This window comes from Sorghum bicolor, chromosome 4 (genome assembly GCF_000003195.3).
Source record: "Sorghum bicolor cultivar BTx623 chromosome 4, Sorghum_bicolor_NCBIv3, whole genome shotgun sequence".
In the NCBI taxonomy this organism is placed as follows: domain Eukaryota; kingdom Viridiplantae; phylum Streptophyta; class Magnoliopsida; order Poales; family Poaceae; genus Sorghum; species Sorghum bicolor.
In genome coordinates, this window is record NC_012873.2 from 18,262,815 (window position 1) to 18,274,823 (window position 12,009).

Consider the following 12,009-nt stretch of genomic DNA (forward strand, 5'->3'; position numbering starts at 1 on the left):
AGAACTCGACTAGCAGGCAGTACGTATACGCCAACTATTGGGAAATACGCAGGCCACAAAATACATATGGAAACAACGGGTGTGCCAGACATGAAAAAAAAAACAGAGCAACCTACTAGCCTAGCAATCCATCGAGTGAAAGATGAAATAGAAATCAGAGTCGAACGGTGACCGTGGCTAACTGATTTGCCCAACCCTCCCTCCCTGATTTGCCCAAAATGTAACGCTGCCCCCTTTACTTTCCTTGAACGTAAAGTTTGCAAGATCAAGCTTCAGTCCCCCCAAATTCAACATAACAAATTACAACCCCAGCACCGGCCTTATACATGATGAATTTATATGGCCCGAATTTACATTTGAATTGGCTACAGTTACAAGGCCGACAACAAATTATTTATATACATAATTATTGTTGTCAGAAACCCTCTACATGCTGGCCACTCTAGAGGGGGCTTCTGTATCGATCTCAGATTCCACGTTCGATCTCACCTGGTGTTGACCCTGCAAAAATAACAAGCCACCTAAGAACAGCAAACCAACGTCCCACAACCTGAATATATTTTTTTCATCATTGCAAATGAATCTATTTATGTTAGGTGTCCTTCATCAAGTGCCCGGCCACTTCACTAATTGACACATTGATGCACATTCCCACCAATATGCATAAGGAATTTCATGACTAACGAAACATAGACATGGGTATTTCTTAATATTTTAAGTGATTGTGGAGATGCCCTGCTTGAAAAATAATACCATGCCTCTAGCCCATCATAAAAAATAACAATGACATGAACATATCTCTTAACTGCTCTGTAAAACACTAAATGTCAATCAGCCAATAGGTAAGATGACCAGCCCTTCATTTTGATTTAACTATACAATGCTGTTAATTATGTGAAAATCAAAATGAAAATGATATGTACCATTGATTCTTTATTATTGTGCTTGGCCAGATAGAGATCCAAAGCTCTTTCTCCGCAAAGAATCTTAGCTCCAATTCCATGCTGATTTGCAGATCCAACAGACTCCTCGTCAACAACCACAGCATCTATTTTATCTTTTCCAGTTCGTGTCTCTGGAATCTGTTAGAAAATTTTAATTCAGGACAGTGGAAAAATGACTCATGGAATATTGTGCCAAAACGCATTCTAAGCTAACTGGACATCATAATGATGTAAATCATCCACCAAAGAATATAATTCAAGGCAATACAAGTAACATCAATTTTCCTTTAACAATAAAAAAAATGTGGTGCCAATTTGATGGTTTCTGGTTCACTACAAAGGCCTAGGCCTAATTGAATTGCTGCAATTTGGACCCAAATCCTTAGGTTTGGTTCATACTTGAATAGATACTAGGGTATCCCAGGCCTAAAAATATTTAGCTTCAAGAAACATGAAGAGACATCCCAAGAATCAATTTTTGTGGCCGCGGTAACAGTAATGGCTACGCACATTGGTTAGCTTTAGGCTCATTTTCTTGAATAGGGACATAAGTTTGTTTTTAATTATGGATTTGTATGATCCAGTAAGCACAATTAGAGCATGTAGATCCCTACTGCAAGGAAATTCGTTCACACATCAAGTAGCGGATTAGCCAAGTCCGGAACTCTATGAAGATGTCTGGAACTTCCAAAGACCTACGAAACCAGCACCAAATCTCAATCAAAAATAGATCACCGAATTACCACACTTATCCTTTGTACCCTTCCCTGAAACGTCAATAAGAAAGATCAATTGGAAATATTAAAGATCAATGCAAGAGGGAAAGGGGAAGGTCAAACCAAACGAAACCACAAGAAGCCGCATGAGACAACAATTTATCCCGAGGTTTGGCCACACCACCAAGGCATGCATATTTCCTCGTTGTTGAGGTGACCACAAAGGTCTAGAGGCTCTTTCAACTCCAATCCTCCTCTCAAGCGACCTCATAGACCAAGCACAATAAATCCACTAGAAAGCAAGGGTTAATACAAACCTCCCAGAGCTTCACGAGCAACGCCTAGCCATCTAAGGGCAAAGCCAAATGTGAATCCAACGGCTAGGCAAAGAAACAAGTGCTGAAATGATGGGTTCGAATTTCTCTACCACTTTCCATTCTCCTCTCAACCTTTCACCAAATCCCTCAAAAGCATCAAAGATGAGTGGTGAGAAGAGTGCTATGAATGCTCAAGCGGGCTTTTGTCACAAGGTAGGTCACAATAATGGAGTGTTTGGCCATTAGAGAAGATGGGGGAGAGATATTTATACTCTACATTCATCAAACTTCCAAACCCAAGCAAAACTTCCAAGAGTCTGGAACTTCCAGACATGCCAAAAGTAGCACTATAAGATCTAAAACATTGACAGAAGTGCATGTGTTGTGCTCTTTGTATCTGTCTTAGGATATGTTAGATCTTTTGAGCACTGTTTCCACCCTAAGTCACTTAGAGTCACATCCCTCTTTATAGTATGGCATTTCCTAAACTCAAATCCAAAATATAAAACGAATAAACACATCATTGAGTTCCATATCATCCTTTTCATTTTGAGGAATCGTTGAGCATTGATAGCCAACCATTTGCTCTATTATGTTGTTCATAAGATTTCATTCACATGGCTAGTTCCTAAATTACTTGTCATTAGGTCACCAAACCCACTAGGAGGCCATGTGCACTTCCACTTACCTCTTGATTTAGGTGCAAAAGGTAGTTATCTAGAATCGTCTCTCTCTTAATTACCTCTACGTAATTACTTTAGCACCCCTTAATAGGTACTCAGATGATTTAGAATGTTTAGTTTTGTTAGAAAAAGTAGCCTTAGCACCAGTAGCAAACCTAAGTATTGATACCATGCATTCTAGCATTAGCATCCATGCTTGGTCGCTCACATTTCTTAGCGCAGGTGCTAACTCATTTCACTCTCCCGTGGCTGCTTCTTGGCACAAATGGATATGGATGTACATGCTATTAGAGGCTCTATGGGTTTTTTTGCCCCTTTTTTATTGTACAATTTCAGACACAGAAACTTCAAAAAAAAGTCAGAACAAGCATGTTTGCCATTGTGCTGCAACAAATCTACTACTAAACAGTTTTTCGTAACCCAATTAGTGAATTTTACAATGGTGCCAGTGTGAGAAGAGTGTATACCTCATACATAGCTTCTGTCAATATACTTTCTAATATGGACCTTAAACCACGAGCCCCAGTATTCTTCGCTATTGCTCTTTTGGCAATAAGCCGTAAGGCTTCCTCCGTAAAATGCAATTTAACCTAAGTAACAATGCAAGTTGCAAGATAAATACACAGGCATTAAGGGGCATATTACATAATTCAAGACATAAGAATTTCAAATAAATTCTTACATCATTCATTTCAAACAACTTGGTATACTGCCTGCCAAGGGCATTCTTTGGCTCTGTGAGAACCTACAGAGAGGAGCACAGCTGTGTTAGCTTTGAAGGTAATATAAGTTGCGTACCTAGGAACAGAGTGTTCAATAAATATATGAAGATAACATTTGCACTTTGCAAAATTTATGATATGCAGAAGCAAGCCTTGAAAGTTGATGGTGCGTAATGGATAGTGATTTTACAGATTTTTTTCTCAGATGATCTCAATATTTTTCCTGGTAATAAGACAACCTGCCCTAACTAATAAAGTAACAAGTAAGCAATCATTAGGAAACATACAGGAGCCCCCTGTAAGTACAGTAGTCATCTTTGGTATATAATTGCTAACACTAGCCTGTAATCACTAAGGTCTCAGCATAGTGCATGCCAATTCCGGTTTATGTTCCGGGTGATGGTATATCTGGCACAAATCTAAGAATAGATTCAACCATGCAAATGATCAACTTTGCATAAATAACTAAGGCCTTGTTTAGATCCAAAAAGTTTTTGGATTTTGACACTGTAGCACTTTCGTTTTTATTTGACAAACATTATCCCATCATTGAGTAACTAGGTTTAAAAGATTCGTCTCACGATTTACAGCCAAACTATGCAATTAGTTTTTGTTTTCATCTATATTTAATGCTCCATGCATGTGCCGCAAGATTCAATGTGATGGGGAATCTTGAAATTTTTTTGGTTTTTGGGGTGAACTAAACAAGGCCTAAATTAAAATGTGCATGGCGTAAAGGGCAAAACCAATACAAAATGCGATGCACTGAAATAGTGGCAACAAACAAAATATAGGGGTTATCTTAAGAACACCACTAAATAGAAACTGAGCCTGTTACATGCAAGTGATAAGGTGTGCACGAATGATAAACTTACTTCAACAAGCTGATCTTCGCTGAGGGAGGATAGACTAACAAGAATTGGAAATCTACCAACAAACTCTGGGATTAGTCCATACGCAATGAGATCACCACTTTCAACCTGCAGAAATAGCGTCCAAATAATTACAAAAAAAAACTATGTAGACTCTAGCATGAAAGGAAAACAAAGCAGAAGACAATAGCGATATTATTTGGAAAGGAGCCAACGGCCAGATGAGAATACTACATGGAAGTCATTTTCTAATTTTTACTCACTGATTCCAGTAGCGATGATGTGATCTCAGCATTTATAACACCACCAGATCGCATATTTGAACGAACCTGCGCTCGGAAACCAATTGAAGAATCATGTCTCCTAGGAAAAAAAAACAGGGCAAACCTTGGTTATTAAAAGCTTGTGATATCACAAGTCCAAAACATAAAACACAAAGACTGTCCAGTGTCCACAACCTTTCCGAAATAGTTTTCTCCAAGTCTACAAAAGCACCACCGCAGATGAAGAGAATGTTTTTTGTATCAATCTGCAATGCAAGACAAGTGAACATCAAACACTGCATATTTCTCTTGCGGGTCTAGCTATTGACTGAACACTGATGAAAACATATGCAAGTACTAATAAAGAAGCCTTTTAGCTCGCTTGTATGTTGGGATAAATAAAATAATGGTTCTTGTCTAACATGTTACAAGTAAAAGGGATATGAGGAAAAAATCACTCTTCAAATTCATCTCTTCTTTTCTAAAGTTGACAAGGATCACAAGCATTGACTCAAATGTTATCAGTTCTTCAAATAGTGGTGCTAGTGTCCCAGAGGACCTCCTGAAGCTACGCTCACTATTGTGGTGATTAGCGCCACCAAATGCCATAGTGGATGCTGGAGTTCAGTGCTGGTCATGCTATGGCTGGTTGTAGCATGAGTGTGCTGGATCAGCAGCCACATGACTGCCACTGGTAGCCAAAGCAGCTCCTGACCAGGCCAGCAGACCATGCAAGCGTGGGTGTGGACCAGCAGTTGCAGGCCGAAAGCTGTATCGATGTAATGACCTGGGAGCAAAGCAGTAGGCAACCAAGGAGTATCGAGGCTTGCTGCTATATGTTGGAATATAAGTGAATTGCCCACCTCTTCCCATCAACTTAAGCTTTTGGGTTAAACTAGTCAGTGCATGCAACTTAATATGGTATCAAAGCCAGAGGTCTCGAGATCGAATCCTGGTTAGCACAATTAAATAAAATAATTGCTGCTCACTCCTATTCCACGTCTGAGGCCTGAGGGAGCCTCCACATGAGGGGGAGTGTTGGAATATAAGTGAATTGCCCATCCTTCCCCATCAGCTTAAGCTTTTGTGTTGACATTGGTCAGTGCATGCAACTTAATATGGTAACAAAAGACGGAGGTCTCGAGTTCGAATCCTAGTTAGCGGAATTAAATAAAATAATTTCTCCTCGCTCCTATTCCACGCCTAAGCCCTGAGGGAGCCTCCACGTGAGGGGGAGTGTTGGAATATAAGTGAATTGCCCATCCCACGTGAGGGGGAGTGCTAGAATACAAGTGAATTGCCCACCCCTCCCCATCAGCTTAAGCTTTTGGGTTGACATTGGTCGGTGCATGCAACTTAATATGGTGTCCAAGCCAGAGGTCTCGAGTTCGAATCCTGGTTAGTGCAACTAAATAAAATAATTGCTACTCGCTCCTATTCCACCTCTAAGGCCTGAGGGAGCCTCCACATGAGGGGAAGTGTTGGAATATAAGTGGATTGCCCTCCTCTCCCCATCAGCTTAAGCTTTTGGGTTGAACTAGTCGATGCATGCAACTTAATACTATAGACCAGGTACAAACAGGCCCACGTGCATGCATGTTGTGAGTTGTGGCGAGTTGATTAGTGAATCTTTTTGTTAGTTCCACTAAATTATCATTGCAACTATTAGCTCATTATGTGCCTCTTAACATGTAGAGGTAGCGACCGCTAAATGGTTTACCACTCTATTTAAAACATAAAATGTTATAGATGAAAAAGAACATGAAAGATGCTAAACAATACCTCAGACACATGCTATTATCAATTCCACAAGACATAACAGCAGTATCACTAACTGTCAATTTCTCATGCTCTATCATCCTCATGTGTTTGATTGTTTCCACTGGCTTGCGTTTTTCAAATTCTGTGAATACACTATATGACGTATTAACATTTCTAATTTTATAAGGAAAAGTAATCATAAAAATTGGGCATGCCCTGCTTTTGATCCCGTGGTACAAATCACAGAGGATTACAAGAACAGCACCCACCAGACCATCCAAAATATTTTTGCATTAGAATAACAACAGAACTATTGTTTTCACTATTCAGTAAGAGAACATTTATCCTCCTAATATGTACAGGGAACATAAACAGTGTATTAGTATTACTCTGATTTCTGATAACTACCAAAGAGCAGCTTGCACAGAAGGGTACCTGGATATTGTCACCTCTTGGGTGCCTTCTGGCCCCTTTCTCAGGAACACTAACAACCTATCTTGACAGCATAAACATAACTTGTAAGAAGATAAATAAGAAATTATGTTGTCATGCATCTTACATATATTGCATTATGAAACATAGAAGACAATATCTCACAAATTGGACCAAGAAAGACACTTACAAACTTAATAATTACCGAAAAGGAATAAAAAAAAGAATTTGAAGTTTTGAACAGCTTATTTGCCACTAAAACATGGAACTGAATAGAGCTGTTGTCTGCTAAAAAGGATGCTTTCAAAAATTCCTTAAATACCATAACTCCTTTAATAAGTTAATCTTAATAATGATCCAGCCTATGTAGTTCATTTTGCACTGCTCAGAAACAAATCAGTCATTTGCTGCAAACAAAATGTTTTGTACAAGTTACAAATTCATATACCAGGACCCCTTACATGCTAGAAAATGGGATTTTAATGCATTATCAATGGTATTTGTACTATATAGCTTAAAGCTCAACATAGGATTAAAAACAAACAATTGGTTTTGGAACAGTACACTATCATAGCCTAGACCAGATCGTGTATCACTGCCAAGAACAAATCAACTAAATCAAATTCGTTAAGACTGTTTTTAAACTATGTCTAGTATATTCTATAATGGCAATCCATTGGAAATTGACTCCACATCAACAACTATGAAAATCCCTCCAAAAAGATAAAAAGTACAAAATGATAAATAATCACTAGGTTTGTTTCTTCTACAGGAGCTCCCCAAGCATAAAAATTACTAATTCAAAGCTTCAAAGGTTGAAAAACTTACCGTTCCTTCAAGCATTTTCAACAGTGCTTGTTGCACACCTTCACCTGAAACATCTCTGCTAAGATTGATGCTCTCAGCCTGAAAAGCATTGCAACCAGACATATAAAAGGGGGGGGGGGGGGGGGAGGGGAGGCAAAAATGTATGACATATGCCTAAATTTACTTATGAACAAACCTTCTTTGTTATTTTATCAACTTCATCAATATAGACGATTCCTTGCTGGGCAGCAGCTACATCAAAATCAGCAGCCTAGGGTGCAAAAGAGAAACGTCAAAAGGTGAGTACAAGCAGCGTAAACAAAGTGGAATGCTATGCTACAGGAAAAAGATGAAGCTCAAGTGCACAAGCTGACTGAATCCATGATCAACTGGCTGAGGAACTTCGTCCCTAGCAACAATAGTATTACGGATGTAGTCGATATTACTGCAATGTAATAGGCTAGTTGTTGGCAACTGTTGCCCTTTCCTATCTAGCTGGTAACCCAAGCATGGTTCTTTATTTAAACTTTATGGCTTTCTTTAAAACTGAGAATCTTCTCCTTAAAAACTGAGAATCTTCTCCAATATAATTAGTAGCAGAAGCATCGATAAACATACTTCACTTCTATTTTTGTTTGTATGCTTCACTCTACCTGGCTTGGAGACATCCAATGTTTATACTTTATATAAATCTTTAAGATCTTCACATACTTCATATGCCATGTCCCATTCCCATCCCATGTCCATGACAAGATAAACAACACTGGAGGACGTCTGAGAGGCAGTGGCTGCTAGGGGATGAACATAAGAGAACTAGATTATTGATGTGCTTACTTTTAGAGTTAGATCTCTCTTCACATAGAGATGTTTATACTTGACTCCTAAGGAAGGATCTAATCTACTCCAGGTCCTAACAAACTATATCCAGAAGATAGCAAACTCAACTCTAATCCTATCTTCATGTGAGGCAGGGAATTCACCATCTCAGTGCCCATTCCCCAACATTGCTCGTCCAATGCACATTACAGAACATGGGCTCGGCTTTACAACTACAGAAACTGTGTAACCTAAAATAAGTGCTTTCACTATTTTCCCCCCTGAGAACAAAATAGTTTTGAACTTTTGGTACTTGCTTAAATCCTCTAGAGCTCAATGATTATCATGCAAAAAGGTCTCAAGAGCAAAATAAGGGGTGGAGGAGAGGAGAAGGTTCTCTAGTTCAGGTTAGAATCACAATGCAGAAAGGACTAAAATGCAAGGTCCATATATAAATAGAGAGTTGAGAGGTACCGCTAGGAGCTTATACAAAATAGATTCAACATCCTCACCAACATATCCAGCCTACAAAAATGGGGGGAAAATACAGTCAAACTAAGGTGAACTTCTGAGCACCAACAGTTGAACATATGAAGTCTCTGAAGCTGGTGCAAGCTCAACACTCTCAAACAGAAGTATTACACTTGTTATACAGATCATAATCAAAGATCTTATGCAAGAAAAGTTAGTAAAAGAAGTATATGCTAGTGCCATAATATCCGCTACATGAAAAGAGCAGCTATCCAAGAAAAAAAAATCGTATAAAAAAAATAGCAAACAATCTACTACAACTCTCCAGTGGAATATCACAAATCATAAAATATGAATCGAACAGATGAAACCTTCACAAGAGCATACACAATGGTTTTAAATTTCAGGATAGTGGTCTCAATGTCAGCAAAGAAGGGATTAAAAAAGGGATTAGAAACATGAAACTTAAAGATGGTAAGATTATAATCATCTGCTTCTTAATTTGTAGCAGGAACGAAATATCAGACTGCTGCACTGGAATAACTGTAAGAACAAAGTTCTGAATTAACAAAATCATAATTAAGTATATGGATAATAACAAACATGATACTAAAGATACTAAAATTATAATCATGTGCTCTTAAATTTGCAGCACGAACAAATTCCATACACAACGTACTGGACTAACAGCAGGAACAAAGTTAATGAATTAATAAACAGACATAATTCAGTATACCTGAGTGAGGGTTGTCGCATCAGCTATAACAAAGGGCACATTCACAAATCTTGCTAGTGTTTTTGCCAGCAATGTTTTCCCTGACTTTGGGAAAGATTTTAGAATAATAAGTAAGACATTCGTAACATAAGGACCACAAGATTATGATTGCATAAAACAAGTTAAATGAAAGGTGGATACTCAACAGCAATACTATTGCATATTTTGTTTCATCCAACCAGAATGTACCAATTATTTTAAGAGAGAAAAGAAGATGAAATCTCAATTTCAAATTCAAATCAATCAGACATCATATAATATGTTCACCTGTTCAGAAAACCTCAAATGTGTACTACTTGGATTGCTTGAAATTCTACCACATATAGCATATCACTTTATGTTAGGTGCATGATTGCATGACTAATATGCAGTGTGATAATAACCACTGCAATAGTTGCTCGTTTTAGAAATGCATGTCTCTACAAAGCTAAAACACTTTCCACTAAAACAGAGTTAGCATAGCCACATGAACAGAGAAAAGAGAGAGAAATGATTGTGCAAAATTAAGTTTTAAGTATATGATTAATTTCAATACATTTTCTATTTATGTACAGTGTTAGATGAATGCAAAATACAACATTAACGTAATCAAAGGTCAGAGCATGTACCCGAGCCTGTTGGCCCCATGACAAGAATATTGCTTTTCTCAAGCTCTACCATGTCAGTGTCACTCGTGCAAGAATCGCTCTCACTACAATCTGCGGCAGACCTGCAGCCCACATGTTCTGTCCAATTTACCACCGGATGCTGCACAATTCTCAGAAAACTGATGTTTACACAAAACTTACCTTCTGGTGAGTGACTCACAATAAATACGTTTATAGTGATTATAAACTGCTACTGACAACACCTGCATTAAGAGAGATAAAACAGTTAAACAGGGCTATTAAACAATCTGAAAATATCCTAGGGTCACTAAAATGGTAGGAGAACAGATGTGAAGTAATACAACTTGCTGCCTGTGTGGTGATCCACATCGCATATAAGTATAAAATGCTTAGGGGTACATGGTGAAACTTTAGAAGCTTTGACAATCAATATGCACAGAAGTATTAACATTTGATACAAGCAGATGGGTGTTAGTAGATTAGCCATCACAGATACTTCCAAATGACTATATTCTAAACAAGTTTCAGAGAAATTAATGGGTCAAACACATGTGTTGGACCTGAGTAGATACCAAACACGAGTACACGACAACTCCGATCAGATGAAAACAGATACAAAATTTCCGAGAGATTTAGTATTTACCTTCTTGGCTCGCTGCTGGCCGATGACAAATTTGTCGAGCCCACGGCAAATCTCCTTGGGCGTGGGAAACCGTCGTCCCAGGTTAGAGCCGCCCCAATCCCCGCTTTCCTCGGCCCCGTCCTTCCCATCAAAGCCTTCCCCGCCGGGGGCCGCAACCCTAACCACGTCGATCCTCCCGATGGCGTCCGCACCCGCGGAAGCGACAGGGGCTTCTCCGGGCTGGCGCCAGATCTCTGGGGGCTCCCCACCGTCCGAGCCGCCGGCCCTATGGTCGGCAACGGCGTCCAGGACAGGAGCGGCGGCGCGAGGAACGTGGCTCTGCTCCTGCTGTTGCTGCTGCTGCTGGCGCCGGAAGAGGGTCCAAGGTCGGCGAAGGGCGCCAGGGCTGTTGCCGCCCTGCTGCTTCTGCTCCGCGGCGAGGCCTGCGTGGATGCGGCGCGCGGCGGAGAGCGCGGCCGCCGCGGCGCGGGAGCGGACGGCGGCTGACATGGAAGAGTGGGGGTGGTGGTTTCGTGTGGGGAAGGGAGGGTGGACCGGTGGAGTGGAATGAATCGGATGGAAGCAGCCCGTATAGGGGAAATATCTGTGGATTTTTGGACTCAAAGCTGGGGCTGCCCTGCCCAACTGGTTCGGTAGCGGTTTTCCGCTTTTGGGGGGCTTCGGGCTGCCGCTGCCGCCAACGCCTACGCCTATCCCTTTCTGTTTCTGCCGGACTGCTTCGGCAATCGGCAATCCGGCAATGCAAATGTAACAGTTTACCCTCTCTTCTAAATTTTATAAATTAAGAGCATCCAACAATTATACAATTAGAATTCGTCATTTTGTTGGAATTTGCCAAGTCCCTAAACGTTTTGCCAAAGAAAAAATAAGTCCATCTCCAAGTGTTTGATATTTTTGACTTGGCATTTTCCAAAATAGTGGACCCAACTATTTTTGTCCGGGATCTTTTTTTGTTTGGCGCGCTTCACGCGAGATTTTTCCTCTGCGCGGAAATTTTCGTCGCCCGTCGCCACCAGTCCACGAAGTCGCAAGTCATCTGTGAATCGCGGCCTCCCGGTCTGCCAGTCCACGAAGTCGCAGTTCGCCAGAGTTCCGTCGCGCGCCAATAGTCCACGAAGTCGCAGGTCGCAGAGTTCACGTCGCACGCGGCCTCCAGGATCGTATCTCCTAGTTGCGCGC

General features: G+C 40.3%; 1 protein-coding gene across 1 annotated transcript; it reads right to left on the reverse strand.

The window, feature by feature from the left end:
• LOC8077761 (CLP protease regulatory subunit CLPX1, mitochondrial) lies at positions 209-11,416 on the reverse strand. The gene is made up of 15 exons (XM_021459755.1): positions 10,831-11,416; positions 10,368-10,429; positions 10,188-10,288; positions 9,541-9,620; positions 8,808-8,858; positions 7,714-7,788; positions 7,539-7,616; positions 6,714-6,770; positions 4,713-4,783; positions 4,518-4,617; positions 4,258-4,362; positions 3,343-3,405; positions 3,128-3,250; positions 924-1,082; positions 209-501 (listed from the first exon to the last, which is right to left on the reverse strand). The coding sequence occupies exons 1-15, from the start codon at positions 11,317-11,319 to the stop codon at positions 427-429; spliced, it is 1,689 nt and encodes a 562-aa protein (XP_021315430.1). The 5' UTR covers positions 11,320-11,416; the 3' UTR covers positions 209-426.

Coding starts and splice junctions, on each gene's coding strand:
- LOC8077761 (XM_021459755.1), bottom strand. CDS start 11,319: ATGTCAGCCGCCGTCCGCTCCCGCGCCGCGGCGGCCGCGCTCTCCGCC. Junction 4,618..4,712: donor GAGAAAACTATTTCGGAAAG/GTTGTGGACACT, acceptor TTTTTTTCCTAG/GAGACATGATTCTTCAATTG. Junction 3,406..4,257: donor GCGAAGATCAGCTTGTTGAA/GTAAGTTTATCA, acceptor TCCTCTCTGTAG/GTTCTCACAGAGCCAAAGAA.